The sequence below is a fragment of the Saccoglossus kowalevskii genome, chromosome 7 (assembly GCF_978046115.1).
Source record: "Saccoglossus kowalevskii chromosome 7, keSacKowa6.1, whole genome shotgun sequence".
Taxonomy (NCBI): Eukaryota; Metazoa; Hemichordata; class Enteropneusta; family Harrimaniidae; genus Saccoglossus; species Saccoglossus kowalevskii.
In genome coordinates this window covers 13075810-13101738 of record NC_140647.1, presented here as the reverse complement: position 1 = coordinate 13101738, position 25929 = coordinate 13075810, and the positions used below count along the sequence as shown (strand labels likewise).

Genomic DNA, 25929 nt, shown 5'->3' with positions numbered 1-25929 from the left:
TTTTTTGGTGCACTAAAATTTCATCCACCTCAGTGTAATCATGAGTCTTACCACACATTGATTTAGTATGTATAGGAACTTGTCAAAGAGATAAAATAAAATGATATTCCCATCATGCAATGCACATGAGAGGTGATAAAAATACACTCGCTTCCTAATGAAACAAACACAGAAGAAGCGTAGGTGAATCGGCAGAGTGCGATGCAACAAAAGAATAGAGATCACTTACTGGAATGTCATACGGAAGAGTGTATTTCCTAGGGGAAGTGGGATTATTGATTGGGGCACCCTGATCAGTGTTGCCATAGTTACCAGCTGCCATCTTTACATCTTTACAGCCCTCACTATCAAGCAGTGGCATAGCAAAAGAACTCAAGTCCTAGAATATAAGCGGTGAGAAGGAGAGAAATACATGAATACAAGTAGACAGTATGCTTTTGAGCAGAGAGAAACAGTGAGTGTTTGTCGTACACAGCGTGTTCTATTAAAAACTCATGCACTGATGCATCGTCATCTTGATGTAGAAGGGTACATCGGAGAAGTCACATTAGTACAATAATTCAGTTTAGTAGTTCCTATTGACTGGTTCCATTGTATGCCCCAGTAAGCCCAGGGTGCTCAGACTACACATATGTGTTTCTGCTAATTCATTGACACCAAAGGAAATGAAATTGTATTAAAATTTGGTTACAACAGATTATTTTGTATTCATCACCACCAAAGCTAATTGGAAACTACAAAAGACTCTGAGAAAATGGTCATTGTTTAAAAACATATAATACAGAAAGGTCAATTAAGGTAGCTTAATACCTTACCCTGAATTCCCCAGATTGTGATGAATTTTGATGTACTTACAAATATTTCCAATCAACAAAAATTACATTTATAAGTACAAAAGTATAACATTTGGTGGAGGTTACTAAATGACCTACAGTCTTATGACACAAACTGTATCAGCTAGTCCCATACAGTATGCGAGTATACATAGCATTAAAGATTCCACACGAACTATTAATCACTGCATGAAAATTCTGCGATTTGTCTGTCTTGTGTAATTTTTCATTTGTCTCATTTAAATAAATAAAGGAATTTTCTTTAGCATAACAAAGCATTTTGATATACATGTACTTGAATAACTATGAAAACAAACACTGACTAGCTGCAGACTTATTAAAGGGGTACAGTACAACCATAGACCCTCTACTGGAGGGTCTATGGTACAACAAACAAAGTTTTATCAACTGTTAATAAGGTACAAAGGATGCCATTAAAAATGTACTCTGAATGTACATACACATATGATAGTATAGAGTACAATACGCCTCAAACACCAAACTAGGTACACACCATGCTGCAGCCTGATGCAACAAGAATCAAAAGAAATCATCCTGGGTGCTGGGAAGCATCACAGTTGAAAGAAATCATACATGTACATTACAAAAGCACACTGCAAATATAGCTAGCCCAGCATGGAAACACATTAAAGGTTATATCAACAAGATTAAACCAAATTGTGACTGATGTAAATATTACATTTAGAATGATACATGTATACTATTAAAGCTTACTTTAGAAGGCATGGACGACAAGAAATCCTTGGCCATACTTTAACTCCAGCCAAAGGTCAGTCTCAGTGACAGATTAGAAACAGATAAGGTCAGAAGTCAAAAGTTACAAAATAAAATTCATCCCACTCGCAAATTCATATGCACAAATATCCCTACTCAAAAATAATATATCTAGCAAGATAAAAACAAACAATGATTTTGGAGCGAAAAGTCTGTTTATTTAACGAATGTACATGTATCTGGTAACCCAATTTGGAAGTCCCCTAATTAGCATAACAATATGTCTGCCTTTTTGTGGTTGCAGCAATTACATTTCATAACGTACATGTATGCAGTAATGAACAAGAAAATGTCATGAATTATTTAATTAATTAATTAATGAACTAATTTACCTAATAATGATTCAATATACACACTAATTGGGTTTAACGAAGAAAGCAATTTAATTTATTGCAAGATCATTTCAATTAAAATTAATATAAATATTTTAATAACTAATGGTGTCACTGAAGGTATCTAAGTATAAAGACTACCACTGCTATTAGTGTATAAAAGACTATAAAAATGTTGTTCGGTGATTACAGTTTAAGCTCAATTCCATAATTTGCTGGATGAAACAGTTGCCATGAAAACAGTTGCCATGAAAACAGTTGCCATGAAAACAGTTGCCATGAAAACAATTCAAAAAAATAAATGGCACACCAAAATCAGGGCTTTTGATGTAGGAAGTCAACCAATAGAAGATGAATGGGACATGGCGCAGTTACTCAAACATGTACAAGAACATACATGTACATAATTCATGTCATGTAAGGATATTCAAATATAAAGTATACATTGAATCCTTCATAATTGTGTATGATACTGTGTAGTTCTATAGAAACTGGCATGGTCTACAATTCAGACTGGTAATCAGTGCATGTATTTGAGAACTTACCTAACCTGAATCACAGTATTCAAACTGGATGGCACACTAACCTAAATCACAGTATTCAAACTGAATACACACTGACCTAAATCACAGTATTCAAACTGAATGGCACACTAACCTAAATCACAGTATTCAAACTGGATGGCACACTAACCAAAATCACAGTATTCAAACTGGATGGCACACTAACCTAAATCACAGTATTCAAACTGAATACACACTGACCTAAATCACAGTATTCAAACTGAATGGCACACTAACCTAAATCACAGTATTCAAACTGGATGGCACACTAACCTAAATCACAGTATTCAAACTGAATACACACTGACCTAAATCGCAGTATTCAAATTGAATGGCACACTAACCTAAATCACAGTATTCAAACTGGATGGCACATTAACCTAAATCACAGTATTCAAACTGGATGGCACACTAACCTAAATCACAGTACTCAAACAGAATGGCACCCTAACCTAAATCACAGTACTCAAACTGAATCCACACTGACCTAAATCACAGTATTCAAACTGAATGACACACTAACCTAAATCACAATATTCGAACTGAATGGCACACTTTAACCTAAATTACAATATTCAAACTGAATGGCACACTAACCTAAATCACAGTACTCAAACAGAATGGCACCCTAACCTAAATCACAGTACTCAAACTGAATCCACACTGACCTAAATCACAGTATTCAAACTGAATGACACACTAACCTAAATCAGAATATTCGAACTGAATGGCACACTTTAACCTAAATTACAATATTCAAACTGAATGGCACACTAACCTAAATCACAGTATTCAAACTGGATGGCACACTAACCTAAATCACAGTATTCAAACTGAATACACACTGACCTAAATCACAGTATTCAAACTGAATGGCACACTAACCTAAATCACAGTATTCAAACTGGATGGCACATTAACCTAAATCACAGTATTCAAACTGGATGGCACACTAACCTAAATCACAGTATTCAAACTGGATGGCACACTAACCTAAATCACAGTATTCAAACTGAATACACACTGACCTAAATCACAGTATTCAAACTGAATGGCACACTAACCTAAATCACAGTATTCAAACTGGATGGCACATTAACCTAAATCACAGTATTCAAACTGGATGGCACACTAACCTAAATGACAGTATTCAAACTGGATGGCACACTAACCTAAATCACAGTACTCAAACTGAATGGCACACTAACCTAAATCACAGTATTCAAACTGGATGGCACATCAACCTAAATCACAGTATTCAAACTGGATGGCACATTAACCTAAATCACAGTACTCAAACTGAATGGCACACTAACCTAAATCACAGTATTCAAACTGGATGGCACATTAACCTAAATCACAGTATTCAAACTGGATGGCACACTAACTTAAATCACAGTACTCAAACTGGATGGCACACTAACCTAAATCACAGTATTCAAACTGGATGGCACACTAACCTAAATCACAGTACTCAAACTGGATGGCACACTAACCTAAATCACAGTATTCAAACTGGATGGCACATTAACCTAAATCACAGTATTCAAACTGGATGGCACACTAACCTAAATCACAGTATTCAAACGGGATGGCACATTAACCTAAATCACAGTATTCAAACTGGATGGCACACTAACCTAAATCACAGTACTCAAACTGGATGGCACACTAACCTAAATCACAGTACTCAAACTGAATGGCACACTAACCTAAATCACAGTATTCAAACTGAATGGCACACTAACCTAAATCACAGTATTCAAACTGAATACACACTGACCTAAATCACAGTATTCAAACTGAATGGCACACTAACCTAAATCACAGTACTCAAACTGGATGGCACACTAACCTAAATCACAGTACTCAAACTGAATAGCACACTTTAACCTGAATCACAGTACTCAAACTGAATGGCACACTAACCTAAATCACAGTATTCAAACTGAATAGCACACTTTAACCTGAATCACAGTACTCAAACTGAATGGCACACTAACATAAATCACAGTATTCAAACAGAATGGCACCCTTTAACATAAATCACAGTATTCAAACTGAATAGCACACTAACCTAAATCACAGGATTCAAACTGACAAACGACATGTATAATCTGTCAAATATTTGCTGTGAATATTTAATGATAACCTTCGAACTTTGAAAACTCAGATGATTTCTCAACACAGTGACGCATATTTGTTAAACACAGCAACACACATGTACATGTACACAGTTTTTAAAACTGACATTTTAAATTTGCATTCACAAAATTTGAGATCAAATATGACTAACTTTTAAAATAAGAAAAGAATTCTGAATCATCAATAAGTTAAGTCACATTCTTCATTATGGTTGTCATGATTACTGTCTTCAGATTATGTCTTCAGATTACATCTAAGACATATCGGCACATTGCAGTAACTTATCAGCTGAGCTACACTATATGTATGTATTTAACATGCATCATTGAGGAACACTGAAGATATATCACTGATGGATGTACATACACTTTGGAAAAGATTTTTGCATAGTGGGCACAGAGGGCGCTATACCATTATTACACAGACTGTGATTACATAAAACAACCATACATATGAGGATTGTTTTGTTTTTTTAATTCATAATACCTCCACACTAAGTTTCATTTGAGTGGGGCTTCAAGATCATAATTTAAAAATAAAACGATTAAGAGGTCTTATTCATTAAGATTTTACGGTTGTTAAATGGGATAGATTGTGTACTGTAAATTGCTTAACTTTATCCTGCAGTTTTAAGTTTGACTGTTTTGTAAACAAAACAATAATGTAAACATTTATTCGATTATTAGGTTTTGATTTTATAAATTATCAAATATTCAATCGTGATTCAGTTTTCTGTATCCTAGGATGTTCACCAGTGACTGTATTTTAGACCCCTTCCTTCTAAATTTATACAAAAATTATTGCCATTGCAACTTTGAAACATGGAACACTTCATACTTCTTAGGCTAGTTGCGCTGAGCGTTTTTCAAAGCAGGATTTAAAAGCACATTGGGCCATTCCAGTTTATACCTGCACCCCCCCCCCCTGTTGATGAGCTTGTGTGTTTACTTCACACAGGGTATAATTTTCATGGGTGTATAAGTCATACAAAGTTTTATTTCCAAATCACCATTCAACCATACAGTAATGGAAATCCAAAACTATAGTTCCTACTTATGGTGTTGATGAGTTCCATTGTGCCACCATACAGAGTAGGATTCCCAAATATAACTCTCACCATATGCTACATGTAATTTACCAAGTTCAAAATTTTATATTTGATAATGGAAATCCAAACTAGTCCTGATTCACAGTGTTGATGAGCTCATTCTTCCCACCACCCTTATCTAATTTCAGTAATAACTATTTCATACTGGCCCAATTTTTTTTACGATATACAGTCAGAATTCCAAGTTTTTTTAGTCATACTGTTGGAAATCCAACCTCATCAACCGGTATGTGGCGAGATAAACTAGGCCATATTTTATTTAGTAACCATAACTGCCTGGATTTCCAGGATTTTTTTTCCATACTCGTCTGGATTTCCAGATTCTGTTTCTCCATATACAGTTGGAATTCCGGGGTATTTTCCCCATCAACTGGAAATCCGACCTCATCAACAGGGGGGTGCAGATATAAACTGGAATGGCCCATTGCATGACGAGATGTCAGGTTGACCAGATGAATAATAAGTCAATTTGTGACAAAGGTAACGCTTTAACTAATGATTTTACCCCTAGTAATTCATATGAAAGTTTATTTTTTATTTTGCAGATAATACAACTTTCAGTCCATACATTATATATATATATATATATATATATATATCGGTATATACATGTATTCGCAGCAGCAGTATCATCATCCAATTTTACGGATTCATAGTGGAGGCAGTTGGAACATTATACCTTGAATATTCAAGATGCTGTGTTACAGATGACAGCTCTTACATGACACACACACACCCCCTTACTACCACAACCGCCATGACAGGTTCTGAATGAAAGCTGACAATTAAAATGAAGATTAATACTGTGTTGTAGATATCGATATCAATGTATGCCAACTGAATGCATAGCATATACAGCAATCATAAATAAGGTACAGTCTATGCTACGAATTTAGCAAGTTTTCGATCATTGTTATGTCTGTGATTCAAAGAGTCATAGTTGAAGCAGGCAGTTGAAAACAAAGGTGCACACACTAATTAACATAATGATTACTGTAATTTTAGCTGGGAATTTCAATGAAAAAAAGCAAAATGTAAATTTCAATTTTACCGTCACATGAAACGTGTGCACGGCAGCAGTTATTGAACTGAACATTGATTTAACATATTCCACAATGATTTAACTGGCTCATTAAATCATTATAGCTGAGTTTGAACTCCTGAACTTTTCTTCAACCTGAACAGAGGTGTATACACATAAAAACAAGTCATTGAAAATGACACAGTCCCCGTTAAATTTTTGAAAGTTCTCTTTGTGCTTGTCATATTAAAGCGGGGGTGGTTGTCGTGAGCGTGTCCTTGAAACTTGAGTTCCAATTGGCGTATACAACAGATTGTTTATTTACATCAAAACACGTGTTTCGTGTAGTAGTAATTTGGCCAAAAATAAAAACAGCCGTTATTTGGCCATTTTTGATCTGATTATGAAACACACTGATATGTATGATGTATGTGCCAATTACGAATGAAAATGTTACATAAATTGTGGAAATATAGTAGTAAGGCCAAAAAGTCAGATTGCTGTCAATCTGCCATCCTTGACCAGATTTTGAAACAAATTGTCATGGACATGCATCCTAACATGTATAAAGTACATGTATGTGCCAAATTTGAATGAAAACTGACAGAGCACTTCCAAGATACCGCATAAAAAAAACAAGAGTTGGCAGAGCCATCTTGATGCTGTGTTTTGGAGCAATGGATTGGCGAACAGGCAGAAAAGAAATTTCAAAAACTTTGACTTTGTTTTAATGAAAACTTGAAGCATACATGAGGGTACGTATTATTATTTATTTATTTTGGAAACTCAATTTTTAATTGAAGGAATTAAACTAAATTAAATAATCATGTTAGAAATGACTACTGTTCAACTACGGACGTTTAATTGTACTTAGCGTATGTTACTAAGACAATCAACCAATTCGAGAAAAACAGTCGACAATGACTAAATGCATGGTCACAGCCAAATCGCTTTTTAATTGAAATAAAAAAATCAAAGAAAACAGAGAACTCTAAGACAGGAAGAAAAACACTAGCGATGTTCTCGAACAACAGGCATTAAGGCAGCCAAGTTTGTTCCACCTCGATCAAGGCAGTAATACCCACGATGCACTATTTTCATAAGCGTGGGTATGTGGAAGTTCACGACCAAGCGTACTGCGGTCAAGAACAAAGTAAGAAATTACGTGACGCGACCATCCCGATTTGCCGTCGATTTCCGAGTTCGTGTGCGTTTCATACAAGAAGATCGATACAAACTACACCGCCGAGTGTAGTAGACATAATTCCGATGGCAATAGGAAGTTCGAAGGAAGCTAATACAGTTGATTTATAACAGACAAAGTAAATGGAAATCACTTTTCAGTCCTAGTTGAGACACAAATGTAATTTAATACACACTACTACAGTTCGACTAAAGTTTACAAACACCACGGTCAGTCACACAAAGTCCCCCAAATTCAAAAGGGATTTTTAAATGCACCGGGGAACACGATTAGATAACGACTCCACGCTATACGCAGCGTGAAAATGGCAATTTAAACTTTCCTTGCAGATTTTTCCGGGCAGATTTAAATAATAATTTAAATAACAGTTTGATAACACGACCAGTCACATAAAATCCATCAAAAGGGAACTGCAAGTCGTATAATGCCAAAACAGTACCATGATTTCACAACTTTCGAAATACATTCTCTTTTATCGATGTCCACTGTACTGTACTGTACTGTTTAATGTCTTTCCGTTCGCAAGAACACAAAGCCTAAACTATCAGAAATTCGTAACACATAATTGGAGTGATGGAATAACAAAATTACTCATCATTTGTAAATTCAATCCATCGAAAAAGTATAAAAAAAACATTTTTATAAACAATTTTTATTATATAAATACACTTTGAAAAGAAACAAGATTCATAAACATAAATCTATATGAATACATTTTCACTACAAACTACACAATACTTATTTTCTAGTGGAGTTTCTTCACAGCACAAACTATTGTAATCATGCACACGTGTGAGTACTTCGGTGACTCATTTTATAGCCACGCCCAAAATAGTCCATCATTTATTGCACAACTGTGACCACACGACATCATTCTGTTAACATCCACACATTTTCATAAAATCTCCATGCACTGTTTGACCTTTCATACTCATAAGTACAATACTCTACAATTTACTCCAGAAAAACAATTTTCTTGGTACATTCCTACATTCTTGCATACTAATGAGGGATTCAGACACATTCCAAGCTGAACAATTTTCTTGGACAAATAACAATGCTGGTCAATCCTTTCCCAGCAAAAACAAGATGCCTGCCAGTCGACCATCTTTGATCCAATTACGAAATAAATTGTCATGGACAATGTCTAATCTAACATGTCTAATCTATGTACCAAGTTTGAATGACAACTGACAAAGCATGTCCAAAATACCACATTTTCAAAAAACAAGATGGCTGACAGTCGGCCATTTTTAATCGAATCGCTAAACCACTGCATGTGCATATGTCCCACATAAGGAACTAGGCACATGTAAAAAATGAACGGAATCGGTCCACAGGATTCTGAAATATTACTGTTGACAGACTGACGCACGAACGGACGGACGGACGGACAGACTCAGGAACTCACAGACGGTCGGGGACATGTATCCTAACATGTATGATCGATGTACTAAATTTGAATGAAAACTGACAAAGCACGTCCAAAATACGACATTTTCAAAAAACAAGATGGCTGCCAGTCGGCCATCTTTGATCCAATTGTGAAATAAATCGTCATGGACATGTATCCTAACATGTATAATCTATGTACCAAATTTGAATGAAAACTGACAAAGCATGTCCAAAATACAACATTTTCAAAAAACAAGATGGCTGCTAGTAGGCCATTTTGAATCGACTCGCTAAACCACTGCATGTGCATATGTCCCAGATAAAGTACTAGGCACATGCAAAGAATGAACGGAATCGGTCCAAGGGATTCCGAGATATGACTCTGGACGGACGCACGGACGCACAGACGGAGACCGAATTATAAGTCCCCTTTTTCGGACTTCGTCTGAACGGGGACTAACAAGCCATGCATGGCACTGTGCCCGTTAGTTATCAAATTTAATATATATAGTTTTGTTTACAGTAATATATAGTTTGAATATAAATATGTCGGAGATATGGATCCAGAAGCTGATGTTTGATTTATGATGATTTTTTTAACATTAAAATGATTGACATTCAGTCATCTTGTATCTGATTGTCAAACGAGTACTTGTCCATATTGAGAGATATTGCTCTGGAACAGCATTAATTAAAACAAAATGGCCACCGATTTCGCTGATTTTTCAGCAGAAAAATGGCTGCCATCTTGAATCAGATCGTGAAACATATTGATGTGCATATGTATAATATTACATATGATGTATGTACATTGTGTGATGCCTAAAAAAAAAAACATACCCACAACTTATAGTGGCTGAAAATTGGCTGAGTACACATGTATATACAAATTTATTAGGTACATGTAATTAATATGTAGTTCAACCCTAAACTCATCGGGTGTTTGGATTATTTTTAATCACCTTGGAAGCAATTTCAATGAAATTGTTACAGTAGTTCTTTATGCAAAATAGATAATTAATATGCACAGATTTCAAGGTCTGAGGATTGTTCCAGAACACGGACATGAACATTAGTATCAAATAATATGGGCAGAAGATCTCACTGATTGCAAGGAAATTTAGAAAAACAAAAAAAAATAGGGTAGGTCAGTTTTTTTTTCTAATTATGTTTCTGCTTATTCACAGCAAGTACATTTATACTGAATGTTTTGGACTTAATTACAATAATCATATAGTATATCTCATATTGCCCAGCCTATGAGTAATGTACCCAGTTTGTGAACTGTGCAATAATTTCACACCTGCACATCCTCCGAACTGGTTACAGCAGTTATCGGTACATTGTGTTGTCGCAACACATTTTTTTTTTATCTGGACATTACAGAATTTTGTGATTATGACATGGGGTGTAACTTTGTAAAAACAATATTGGTCAGATTACCTACAACTCGGCGACGAATACAGAAATATATTTCGAGTGGAAATCTAACCACATAAATCAATTACATTTATTTTTAATGATGTCTATGATAAAACTGTTATGGCTTGGATACTGCTTGTACAGCCCTCAGTCATGAGGCTAACATACATTTTTTACCCTCGCAAGCTTTACACTGGCCCTAAAGATTAGGATCTATGTCCACAATGAAACCATTGAATTGCAACATATTTAAGTGTCCATGATAATATTCTGTGATGCTAATAACCAGAACAATCTTAATTGACATGCATGGGTAGAACTTTAATACACAGATATATGCATTACATGTACATGTACCTCACAAACATGACTGTGATTTCAATGGGATCGCATATCATGTATCTTGTGTACCTCATGAAAGTTGCATATAGCAGTATCATGCATAATTCATCTTTTAAGGATCACTTTTCACAAAAAGATCTGTATATCATGCAGTCACACTGTACATGCACAATAAGTATAGTATGTGTTTTATTTAGATATACCCGATACCAATGGCAGGTCGCAATCATACAATACTAACAAGCAGCCTCTCGGCTGAGATAACTCCGCTGTTAGCAATGCACATTTCAATTAAAGAACAGAAGATATCATTAGAAAATGAACACTATGCATAGTATCAATGCAATGGGACTTGCTGTTTTCAACAAGAATTCAAAAATATAATTTTTCACCATAAATGATTGTGGTTTTTAACAAGAAGAAAATATCACTTTTTACCAAAAATGACAAAAATATTCAAAATTAGAGAATTGAAGATATCATCATGAAATGAACAAATTTGAGAGTGGTCCACATGTAGTATCTATATATGTAATATCAAAGCAATTGGACTTGCGGTTTTTAACAAGAAGTCAAAAATATCACTTTTTACCAAAAATGACAAAAATATTCACCAAAATTAGAGAATTGAAGATATCATTACAAAATGAACAAATCTGAAAGAGATCCACATGTAGTACCTATATAAAATTATGTAATATCAAAGCAATTGGACTTGTGGTTTTTATCAAGAAGTCAAAAATATTCACCAAAATTAGAGAATTGAAGATATAATCATGAAATGAACAAATCTGAGAGAGGTCTACCCAAGGTACATATACACCAAGTATCAAAGCATTCAGGCTTGTAGTTTTCAAGAAGAAGTCAAAAAAGTAAAACATTGACACGGACGACAGACACCGGACGACGACGGACAATCACTCATATGATAAGCTCCGCTAGACAAAGTCGACAGCGGAACTAAAAAGAAGTTGACCTTTTTGAAGATGTGCAAAGTACTTGAGTTTACCTACTAAGGCCTTAATATTATTTGTAAGATTTAAAACTTGTAAGTAAATATGGGTAGAGCTGAACTTCTGCTGTACTGTGTGTGTTCTCATTGATAAGATACTGACTTAGTACAAACTAGTTGTGATAGGATTTATGATTTGATATTAAGCTGACCATTATAAACTCTGGATAGAGATGGTAGAAAAACTTATTTAAAATTATTTTTTCCTTCACATACTAACCCTTATACATGCCTAATCTTGGTAGGTGTGCATGAGACAAGTAGCCAATACATTTGTTTTGTAATATGAACTAGAGGTATTCCACCACAATATACATTAGAAAAGTAGGTCAGTGTGTGGCTGTACAATTACAAGTAGGTCAACTCTACATAAACCACTACTGGTATTTCAATATAGGTGTACAAGAATTGTGAAACCTTACAACAAGGATGCTAATAGATGCATTCGTTTGCGATTGTCGTGGAGTACGTGGCAGATGAGTGTTCTTGAGACCCTCCAGTGCCCATATGAATTGATTGTTTTGACACTGGCAATCCCTGCGCATGCATGTGTGGTGGTGGGTTTTATCAGACATGTGCTACATGTATAGTGCTGCAAGTGCGTTATCTCTCAGTTAAATGGTCCTTATGACCAAGACAAGACAAACAAAATAGAATCACATTTTAGTTTCTACTTTTTGTTGTATTAACTTTTAAAGACACAAACTTGTCTTGTTGTTATACCCACATGTACATTGAACACAATCAGTCGAGGAATCAGTGTATTTAGCCAGCTACATTGTACAAGTCAAATATCTTATTATTTGAAAGACATCATTTTATTGTTTATTTATTTTTTTTATTTTATTTTTGAAAAAATATAATGCCAAAAATCACTTTCAAATTCCCAGCTAATACTCTGCAAGGAACGTCTGAGAAATGGTAGCTGCCAATCAAAGCAGAAAACCATATGCAGCAGTAATGGTTGATAACATGCTCAAATTTTGCTTTGATTTTTTTGGGATTAAACTGATTTTTTACACGTGTAATACATCGCTATGGGACCCTATCACAGGTACTTTAAACTTCATCGAAACCCATAAATTACTGAAAACTGTTGTGTCTTACCTTCAATTTAAACAAAATCAATAAATGGCCGCCATGTCAGCCATTTTGAACTAATTCACGAAATAAAATCACATGAAACAGTAAGTAACCCACCATGAGTCATTATCAAGTTTGAATAAAATTGGGCTACTTGGCATGCCTGAGAAATAGATATTTTTTTTTTGGTTTGGACAAAAATGGCCATCAGTCTAAAAAAAAAGTGCATGTGTATAACATTATGACTTGATTTTGTGCCAACTTTTGAACAAAATTGATCCAAGCATGTGGGAAAAAAATTTATGTTGGACACACAGAACCCTAAACATATTAAAATTCCCTTTTCAGACTACACATACATCAGATAGGTACTCATAAGAAACATTTACAACAAACTCTCATGAAACCAAACACACTCTGAAGCATTATATTGAAAAGATATAACCAACTTTTGATTACTGCTTGTTGCCAGGCAGTGTATGACAACCATTCTGGATCAAACCGGCTGGAAACAGATATCAAACACAGTAGAGATGTCATTCAGAAAAGCTTACCTAATGTTTTTTTTTGTTAAAATGACAGTCACCATTTCAATACTAGCAGTACTATGTTTACATTGTACTCGAAATTCTACAAATATACATGACATAATTAAACTTTTGAAAATACAACTGTGTAATGTGAAACATTTTGTAGATGGTTTTTAATATACAATGTATGGATGAATATTCGGATGTTTCCAGATGTTTTTCAGTGAGTACAAGTATACATGTATATAGACATATACGAATGAGCCCCTGGTTCATACTCAGTCAACATACATTTGTACAGGTAAATTGGTGTACACACGCATTATCATTTTCATATTTCACCAAAAAAAATTGCAAAAAAATGTAGGTGCTACTATTTTACTATTTTTATCAATAATACCGTTAGTTGTAATGAAATGGATACATATAGTACAGTTGCATTTGGTAATTCTTATAAACTTATTTTTTTGCAAGATAAAACTTAACATGGATTCCCCCTGAAAATTGTTGCATTTTTTTTTCACAAAGATACATTTATTTTGTGATGGGTAATAATTTGATGACGTGTATTCATCAATAATTATGCGACATTTTTGAAAGTATGAAGTTTTTTGTTATTGTTGAGGAGGTTAAATACCTGTCAACAACAACAATAATCATCTATAACCTGTTCATTTATAGACCTACCAAGGCCTATTAGTCATTGTATAAATGTATGTAAACATACAATTACTACATACATGTATACAAGTCATGTATATGTACAAATCATCTACGGTTTCTATGTATTTGATTTATATATAATTGTTCCGTGATGCGATAATACTTCAAATACTTGAACAACCGAGCGGTTCCATGGATTCAGTAGCAGCTTAGGGTGACATGGACTATATTCTAAAAATCATTTTCCCTTGGGATAAGTCACAGATGCACCTTCAAATTTATAGGATCATACATTTGTATGTAACGAACATCAAACATTAAGCACTTCCTACGTGTACGTTGCATTACGCCATGAACACGAAGAAAATGCAAAACCTAGTGCCTAACAGGATTTATCATTATAGTGAGTGAATACAATAAATAACTAATAGTTGATAAATGGGGCAACTTGTCAGTTTTTGATTTCATTTTTAATCAAGTTTAATACCCAAAATTTAAATGGCTTTAAACCTCAAATTTTTGCCAACAATGGAAAGATAATTTAGTACAACACTAATATGAACATCTAAACAATAACAAGGCACAAATCTTTGTATCGATATGAAATCAAGTGCTAACAAGACACAAAGACAGTGCACATACCTGTGGTAGAGCAAATGAGTTGAGTATCAACAAATTAAAAACAAAAATGAAGAGCAGTTATTCTATAGTTTGAAAAATTAAATAGTAAAAAGATATCATAATTAAAGTCCCAAAAATGAAGCATATTCAACTGCTCTGATGAGTTGACCCAACTCGCACTAAATGTGACAGTTCTATATTTCATAACTAGTTATGTTTTCTCTAAAATTCCACTCACAAATCTAGGACATGATTATTCTGTTATGATTATACACATCAACAGTTTGAAATACTACCATGTCGTATTCCTTGCAAAAACAAAATATGATCTAGTGCCTTGATACACGGTTCACTTGCAGTATTAAACATACATGTATGACCATCATGTACATATAACATTTTTACCACCAGAATTTCTCACCAAAATTTTTCGGCACTTCTTTTTTTATAATTCTTTAATATTTCTGGAAATGAACCCTAATTTTGGAGCCAACAGACAAAATTTGAGACAATTTTCAGTTTTTACTCAAAAAAATTGGCTATTTCTGTCCCAATGTTCTGCAGTAAAGTGCAGACTATAAACACGATTATTTTGTGAATTTGTGATGAAAAGAGAAAACTGGCGGTAAGGTTAATTCTTGAAATAATTAACATTTTATTTATTCCCTGATGCACACAGATTACCAGCGCTATACAAGCTAAAACGTGTGACTTGTGGGTCAAATATAAGTATTATGTCTGATACAACATTATTTACATTAAACATATAAATATTTGATCAGAGATTACTAAAGTATGGGAAGTAGAACTCTTTGTCAAATACATAATACGACAATATGCAATTTTTTTTATTGACAACGAACGAACGTATGATGTATTTTACTGCATGACTCATAGTTTTGTTGCCAAGGACAAACACACACCACATGGTACGAGTTTACAACACCACCAATCCATTCTGCTGATTACAGTTTCTATTTAAAAAGGCAACTTCACAAAAATATAGTAAATCTACCTGCAATATAGTTTTGCAATAAAAACAATGTGACGAATCTGTTAAAGTGACAATTTGAAGAAAACCAGTTGTGATGAGATATTATAAGTAATGTGCAGAGGTGAAAACAATTATCACATGATGGACATCTGTCACATGGCATGGCTGCAGGCATGCACAATGTAGACTACCTCTATCTACCTGACAGCATTTCAACAATGAATACACTTGCCCCAACTTTACCATGTCCGGGATAATACCTACATGAACCCAATTGATATTATTAACATTTCAGCCCCACCTGTAGCAAGACCTGTACTTCGATCTTACGTATAATAGAACCTACATGTATCTAACTCGCTATTTGTACAGATATTTACAATAAACTTTAACTTACGGTACTTTGAATACCTATTGCAGTTTTCTGATGCAACACTAACAAATGAGAGAAGTATCTTGATAATGTAAATGTATCGGAACTCGCAACAATCAGGAGATTATGATCTTGTGGATTCGCACTGTAATCCCAAAATGGCTATGGGTAGTGATGAAACTATAACTCTGATAACAAGCTTAATATCCACCACACGAGTTGATCAATTGTTACTTATAAGTTGCCGTCACTCATAAGAAAAATATCACATGTTGCAGGTTTGTTGTTCTACCCACGATATGTACAACATAATTTTCACAACACCTGGCACGCTGCCATGTGACATGACCTGAAACCCTATAGCAGTGTTATGCTAATCATATCTCAACAGTCACCTGATATATCAGCATATTGTTTGTAAACCTTTCAAAACTCACCCTGCTGTGCAAAAAAAATCTCATAAAAAAAATAAAGTGAACATCAGCTTAAATTGCTTTTCAATTGTGAATGTCAAAGTGGTGGAAATGAAACTAAATATGCTAATTAACTTGAAAGCCATGTGTCTAAGAATGTAGGTCACCATAATATACGTTTTACTTGCGGTCACTTGTTACATATTTATACAGAAATCCTGTGTGAAATAAAGACAAAAATATTCCAAACATTTCTCAGTGTACGTTTCCTACCCACAAATCAACTCCATATGCACAAAGAAGAACAAATGCATTAACAGAGTCAAAATACACTTTTACCATCAGTAATATTCTTATTTTGAATATTTTCTAAAACTTATTATAAGTATTCTATTTATAATTAAGGGCATGAATAATTAATATGTAATTATGAGATGTGATTACAATTTTCACAAACATGTTATTGCAGTATCATATTTGATTTTCATGTATTATACTGCAGGATCACCTGACATTTTAGGTTCATGTTATTGAATAATATGAGAATAATAAAAATATCCCAGGGGTCCAAATCTTCACAATTATATCGCAGCCATTGTTGATATACATTTTTGTTTTAAATCTGAGATGCCTGATAAACGAGGTGATTAAATGTGTACTTTTTCTGTGATTTGACGTTACGCTCTATGTGAATTCTAAACAGCTGTTTAAAATGGTGGAATAAGTTTATAGCAGCTGGATATGATATTGGTAGCAAATATGTTTTCTATGTTAATGATGCTATATCACAAACCTCAGAAGAAAGAAGTATGAGAGCACTTCAGAGTTTGTTTTAAAGAAGAAGTCTAGGCTATATAAACAGCATGATGAAAGAGCTCCACAAATCTAAAAGAATGAAATTTGCGTCTTTTGTATATCACTTCTCGTTCTATAAATTTAATTTTGACTCCCGTGTGCTAAGCACACAATGGGAGCGTTCGCAGTTAGCCTGTCTGTGTGTATGTGTGTGTCCGTCTGTTCCACTGATACATGTATCTCAAGAACCATATGTTGGTTTTTGATGAAACTTGATGCATAAATGCTCTGGGTTTTGGTTAAAATGGGTGCTTATTAATTACCTAATTTGCATGATAATTAGCTGATTTTTAGCTGTTCCATGACAGTCCCACTGATATCTGAGGAACCACTCAGTGGATTTTGATGAAACTTGATACATAGATGCTCTGGGACAATGTGCAGACCTAATTAGTTTTGGATAGAAATCCTATGCATAATAATTATATGATTTGTCAATTTTCGACTTTTTACTGATATTTCAAGAACCATCACATTACAATGAAACTTGGTACATAAATGATATAGGACAATGCACAAACCTGATAAGTGTTGAATTAATGTCCATGCATATTAATTACCTAATTTGTATAATTAGTAAATTTTCAGCTTTTCTGCTGATGTTTCAAGTACTAATCTTAACATTTCAACTTGGTACATAGATGCTCCATGATTATTCACAGACCTGATTCGTTTTTGGTTAAAAATTAATATTAATAACCTAATTTGATTATCACATTTTAGGCATTTTCATTTTTTTCTTAAGAACCATTCAACAGATTTTGATGAAACGTTGTACTTAGATGTCCTGGGATAATGTGCAAACAAGATTATTTTGGGGTTCCGTTGAAATCAATGTGATATAAGTACTGTTGCTGATAGGGACATGCTTGTGCTATAAATAAATAAATATCAAGTCATTTTATATATGATCATAATTTCATAAAATATTTATGATTGTTAAACCATAGCTACTTCGAACCCCCCAGATAATTGCTTGCAGTTATATTTTAATATAGTATACATCCAACATCTTGATTTTCCAGCAAGGAGTTCAAGTAAAATTTGACATCACAACATTTGTCGCAAAAAAATTAAGAATTTCATCCATAACTTGAGAAATACTGATGCGGATCAATTCAAATTGTCAGTGTACATACTAATGTGCATACACGTATAATTATAATAATGGAAACTAGAATGTTGCAAAAGACTAATCGATTAATTGTATAAAATCTAAGAAGATTTCAGCATTTGGTAGAAAAATGAAAAAAATAATATTTTCAGTTCTGTTGCCGTGACAACCATTGTAGATGTAAAGTTGGCACTGGTATGCTACAATGTTCTAAACATTCAACCAATTTGAAGGCCTTTGTCGGAAGTTAGAGATAAAATATTTTTATGAATTTTTCACAATAGTTTCTTTGATGTCACACCCACAATCCTTTGCTGTAAAATCAAGATGGTGAACTACATATACTGATGAAAAGTTAAATATCTAGAGAATAAAAAAACCTGTAAATTGAATTCCCCTGCATTTGTGGAGCTCCTTCCTCTGAGTGCATTGTGTTGTTAGCCTAGACTTGTACCTTAAACCAACTTCATAGCCGCCAAACCAAGTTTCAGTGTTTCAGTGAAAAAATTAGCAGAAGAAGTAGAAGAAATTTCCAAAAACATAAAAAACAAAAGGGGTTCAAGCCCTGACAGCGAAAAGAACAACAAGACATTATCTTTGATAATGTATTTCAAGGCATACATGTACCATTTTATTTCATCATAATACCCAGAATGCCAGGCATAAACGTACATGTACATGTACTTGCATAAATGATGCTCAAATAATATACTCCCAGCATTATCGCATTCCTTCCCAGCAAAACACAAAGCAATCCATATTGTAAGACACCAAATGTCTTGTCCCAGGGAAATTAAAAGATGAATGATCGCTACTGAATCCAACAGATACAGAACATTCAAGATATTTATAGAAATGGTCTAAATTAGATAATCTAAATTAGATGAGTTGACAATATGTCAGTGACATCTATAAAATACGACAGTGACTAAAGGTGACTGACTGTAAGCATTCATAATCCAATTATAATATTAATAATTAAAAAATAGACTAATTACTACATGTATAAAAGGGTGAATGTACTTTACATGTACAATACTTATACATGTAACAACTAGTAATGTTTTAACCAGATAAAATAATAGGGGATGATGAAGACGAGACAGACTTTTTCCTTATATACCTTTATTAACATTACGGGCAAGCTAAAATGCAAAAAAAAAAATTTATCTGTGAGCTGCATAATGGAAAATTTATAAACTAATTTGAAATAAAAACATAATAAATAAATTCTGACATCATCGCTGCACATTATTAGCAATAATGGATGCCATTATATATTCTATGCATGGGAATACAACGCTACGTATAAACAAGGAAATTACTGGATAACAATGTTTAATAAAAAAAATAACATTGTCAATCATGGATTGAAATCAATATCTGCAAAAATGCATTTGATCTCAGCATTCCATCCAGTACATACAATCCTAGATCCTGTGGCCGGTGTCAATGTGGTTGTGGTCATTGTGGTTGCTTTAGGTCACTATGTGAAATAGGGTTAATCCAGGAGTTGTATCCAAGTATACATGTATGCAAGAAATGAAGTAAGAGTACAAAATTGTATATACAGTCCTAGATCTTGTGATCGATGCCAGGTTGTTTGAGGTGAATATGTGAAATAGGGTTAACCAAGGAGTTGTATCCAAGAATAAAGAGCACAAAATTGTATTCAGAGAAGAAAGTTTTTATTGTATTGAATATGTACATGTACCACATGTCACTTGCAGTTTGCCAGCATACATGTTCATGAACCACATGGTGACTACTCAGTAAATGCCATTGTTCATATTAAATAAAGACCCCCTCATGTGTTTGTTTTTTTATCTACAGTCATATTAAAAATCATTTTGTTTTTTTCCTTCTAGAAAGGCCTACATCCTAAAGGGTTTTATAATAAATTAGTGACAATGAAATTATTTTTTCTACAATTCTTCTGCTATAAAGATAGATGGAGGGTCGTTCATTATCGTTTGAATATAACATGCTACAGTTGTAATATTATTATATTATTATACATGTACATTGTACCTCATAACCCTTTCAGCCAAGCAGATTTGCCAGTCATTTGACACTGTAATTGAATATGAAAGCATGTAGATCGGCACCAGTGCATAACCGAGAAATAAGTCATTAGCACCAAAAACGCTAAATCCATCTGCAAAGGCTCATGGGTAGACATAGTCATGCAGAACACAGAAAAGCCAAATTTTATTAATAAATAAGTAGATTCAGAGTTTGAAATTCCTACCCATTACACACGAAATGGATAACATCCACGAAATTGGTAACATCGACACTGATAACCTATTCATCACATCATTAAAGATGCCATTAATACGAACATCGTATATCATTCAAAGACCAGAGAAGCTGTAAGTGACATAAATGCCAAGAACAGTAGAAATATATAGGCATTCCACAGTGGTAGATAGCATTAATGAATTACCCACTAGGTAATAGATGGTTTGAATTGGCAATTAACTTGCAATAAGTACTGGTAGGCCTGTATTAGATGAAAAATGCATTGGTGTATAATTAAAATTTCTTCTATCATCATAACTCATTGTTACGTTACAGACCAAGAAAAACATTCCTAAACTAGGAATTATTTCAGACTTTTGTACTACCTTGTAGTGGAAAAAATATCCCATTACACAGCCCCCACAAGAACAAACAAAGATGCAAACAGTATTTCACTATTGCATGCCAGACTTGTCCATATCACACTTATCGCTTAGGTAGGCATTGCCTACTTTCTACACACTCATCGCTTAGGTAGGCATTGTCTACTATCTACACACTCATCGCTTAGGTAGACATTGCCTACTATCTTTTAAAGTACTAGTAGGTGGTGAAATTGAGAAAAGTGCCAATAATCAGACAAACTTAATGCCACTTATACACCCTTTGGACTACACATGTTGTTAGTAATTGTGAACCCTAGATGCAATCAAGCTTAAAATTGCTTTAAAAAAATAAGATTTTTTCTAAATTTAGCACGAGTGCTGCAAATCCAAGTATTCAAGTTGGCCATTGTATCAACTCACGAATTTATAGCTCTCAAATAGATTTGAATTATTAAAGTTGACATGACTACCAAGCAGTTTGTACAGTATCTTTAGGGTTGTTTGTTTTATACTTGCCGAATGGTCACATACTGAAGTGATTTCTGAATCAGTTATCACTGCATAGCACGCACAGTTCACAATCTTATTAAAATCAGATGTATTCTGTAGGTTTAATTGTTATTTTTGTTTATTTTTTTGGTTTTACTTGCTGTTCTTTTTTTTTTTTTAAACCCTAAAACCAAGATACATGTGTATGATAAATAAATTAACCTAATATGGCCAAGTGAAACCAAAAAAATAGTTCTAAACAGGCCAAAATACATTAAAAGTAAAACAAAAAAATTATTAAGCGTATACATGTACCATCATTGGATTTTAATAAAATTGACATAGTTCAGAGAGTTTTTTATTGACATAAATTATTACGCGCTACAAGCTTGGGCACCTTGATTACATCATTCATCACGGATAATTAATAAAATTATACATATACATGTAATATTAATCTAATAAAGCATCGTGACTCAGTAAAGAAAGAAATAGTGGAAAAATAACTATCAAATTCTGATTGTACACTAGTTGCCTACATCACTTGGGACTTAACGGTACATGTTTTAAAAAAAACTAAATTCAACTAGGGCAAAAAGAAAACAATGTTTGCTCAAATCATCCTATTTTATTATTGGAAATGATTTGGTAATTTTTTTTTAGAAATTAAAAAAAAAACTCTAAAAATATCTAAAAATTGTTGGTCAATAAAGAAAATTGAGCATTATACAGTGAATTTCATGAAAATCTTTTAAGCAAAATTATAAAATATTTTTGAAACATCTCATTTATAAAATATGTTGAAAACATCTTCTCTGGAAGGCCCTTCATTCAAATCCAAAGAACATTATTTGATTGGCTACAGAAGCCATTTTATAATATTCATTACCCAGAAGTCTTTGCAAGTTTCCTGCAATCGTTGGCTGATTCACTACATTATATTATACATATATACGGGTGGTATGCATTCACTAAGGCGTTGTGTTGGTGGAGTTGTTTTCAACCATCATTTAAAATTTATAAAACATTTACAAATATTTTATATAAAAAACATTCATAATTTCATGAAATTCACACATGATCCTGTAAATTGTGAACTCACAAATATTAAAGAATAATAAAACAGATGTGATTTGGGTACTTGAAAACAAAACGAGACTGCATTCGGGTTCTCCAAAACCAAACAAGACTGCATTCGGGTTCTCCAAAACCAAACCAGACTGTGTTTGGGTTCTCCAAAACCAAACCAGACTGTGTTTTGCCACTTCTAAAGCAAACCAGACAGCATTCGGGTACTCCAAAACAAAACAAGACTGTGTTTGGGTACTCCAAAACCAAACCAGACTGTGTTCGGGTTCTCCAAAACCAAACCAGACTGTGTTTGGCACTCCTAAATCAAACCAGACAGCATTCGGCTACTCCAAAACAAAACAAGACTGTGTTCGGATACTGCAAAACCAAACCAGACTGTGTTCGGGTTCTCCAAAACCAAACCAGACTGTGTTTTGGCACTCCTAAGGCAAACCAGACAGCATTCGGGTACTCCAAAACAAAACAAGACTGTGTTTGGGTTCTCCAAAACCAAACCAGACTGTGTTCGTGTTCTCCAAAACAAAACAAGACTGTGTTCAGGTTCTCCAAAACCAGACCAGACTGTGTTTTGGCACACCTAAAGCAAACCAGACAGCATTCGGGTATTCCAAAACAAAACAAGACTGTGTTCGGGTTCTCCAAAACAAAACCAGACTGTGTTTGGGTTCTCCAAAACCAAACCAGACTGCTTTGGGTACTCGAAAACAAAACAAGACTGTGTTCGGGTACTCCAAAACCAAACCAGACTGTGTTCGGGTTCTCCAAAACCAAACCAGACTGTGTTTTGGCACTCCTAAAGCAAACCAGACAGCATTCGGGTACTCCAAAACCAAACCAGACTGTGTTCGGGTTCTCCAAAACCAAACCAGACTGTGTTTTGGCACTCCTAAAGCAAACCAGACAGCATTCGGGTACTCCAAAACCAAACTAGACAGCATTTGGGTATTCCAAAACCAACCAGACAGCATTCGCGTATTCCGAAACAAAACAAGACTGTGTTCGGGTTCTCCAAAACAAAACCAGACTGTGTTCGGGTTCTCCAAAACAAAACCAGACTGTGTTCGGGTTCTCCAAAACCAATTCAGACTGCTTTGGGTACTCGAAAACAAAACCAGACTGTATTCGGGTATTCCAAAACAAAACAAGACTGCACTCAGGTACTCCAAAACCAAACCAGACTGTGTTCGGGTTCTCCAAAACCAAACCAGACTGTGTTCGGGTTCTCCAAAACCAAACCAAACCAAACTGCTTTGGGTACTCGAAAACCAAACCAGACTGTGTTTTGGCACTTCTAAAGCAAACCAGACAGCATTCGGGTACTCCAAAACAAAACAAGACTGTGTTCGGGTTCTCCAAAACCAAACCAGACTGTGTTCAGGTTCTCCAAAACAAAACAAGACTGTGTTCAGGTTCTCCAAAACCAAACCAGACTGTGTTTTGGCACACCTAAAGCAAACCAGACAGCATTCGGGTATTCCAAAACAAAACAAGACTGTGTTCGGGTTCTCCAAAACAAAATCAGACTGTGTTCGGGTACTCCAAAACCAAACCAGACTGTGTTCGGGTTCTCTAAAACCAAACCAGACTGTGTTTTGGCACTCCTAAAGCAAACCAGACAGCATTTGGGTACTCCAAAACAAAACAAGACTGTGTTCGGGTACTCCAAAACCAAACCAGACTGCATTTGGGTATTCCAAAACCAAACCAGACTGTGTTCGGGTTCTCCAAAACAAAACCAGACTTTGTTTTGGCACTCCAAAACCAAACCAGACAGCATTCTGGTATTCCAAAACCAAACTAGACAGCATTCGGGTATTCCAAAACCAAACCAGACAGCATTTGGGTATTCCAAAACAAAACAAGACTGTGTTCAGGTTCTCCAAAACAAAACCAGACTGTGTTTGGGTTCTTCAAAACCAAACCAGACTGCTTTGGGTACTCGAAAACAAAACCAGACTGCATTCGGGTATTCCAAAACAAAACAAGACTGCATTCAGGTACTCCAAAACCAAACCAGACTGTGTTCGGGTTCTCCAAAACCAAACAAGACTGTGTTCGGGTTCTCCAAAACCAAACCAGACTGTGTTCGGGTTCTCCAAAACCAAACAAGACTGTGTTCGGGTTCTCCAAAACCAAACCAAACTGTGTTCGGGTTCTCCAAAACCAAACCAAACCAAACTGCTTTGGGTACTCGAAAACCAAACCAGACTGTGTTTTGGCACTTCTAAAGCAAACCAGACAGCATTCAGGTACTCCAAAACAAAGCAAGACTGTGTTTGGGTTCTCCAAAACAAAACCAGACTGTGTTCGGGTATTCCAAAACAAAACAAAACTGTGTTCGGGTACTCCAAAACCAAACCAGACTGCATTGGTACAGTATCAAATACTGACAACGACAAATGCAGCTACTCAATATTTAGATCTGTACTCATGAGAAGTTATGTAAGGAAATACACATAGCAACCACTGGAAAGCATTCTGCATCAGTGAAAGCGACACTGAAAAGAAGTATCATTTGACAGATTTTGATTTGTTCCAGAATTCCTAAGAGCACATTGAAATTACAATAAAAGAAGCGGAAATGTTGGAAAATGTTGTGTAAGGACAGTAACTGTATATAAAGAGAAATCTAGCTTCATGTAATAGGAAGTTGATTCAAATGGAAAGGAATTTACCAGGACTTCCGAAAAGAATTGGACCTTCTAAAGGGATGATGAAACATACATGTACATGTACAAGATGGATTTCAACCATCACAGAAAGGTTGCTGTGACAAGGGAACAGCTCTTTAAAACTGATGATTCATCTGGGAATTACGATATAAGAATGAGATCATTCTTAGATTACAGGTACATAGCACGTAGTCATGGTATTCTTCATGCTATAAATTTACTTTTCTC

General features: G+C 34.6%; 1 protein-coding gene across 7 annotated transcripts in view; it reads right to left on the bottom strand.

Annotated features, from left to right (window-relative positions):
- Positions 1 to 25929, bottom strand: part of LOC100373594 (5'-AMP-activated protein kinase subunit gamma-1-like) — a 107604-nt gene that overhangs the window by 39807 nt on the left and 41868 nt on the right. For 4 of the 7 annotated variants that reach the window (XM_085501112.1, XM_006824033.3, XM_085501113.1 and 1 more), the window contains one exon: positions 230 to 379. The exons of 1 other annotated variant lie outside the window; for it this stretch is intronic. In XM_085501112.1, coding sequence (XP_085357238.1) covers positions 230 to 379 — 150 coding nt within the window. Of the gene's footprint in view, positions 1 to 229; positions 380 to 16460; positions 16730 to 25929 lie in introns of those variants that run through there. 2 more of the 7 variants (XM_085501115.1, XM_085501117.1) reach the window with 2 other exon arrangements.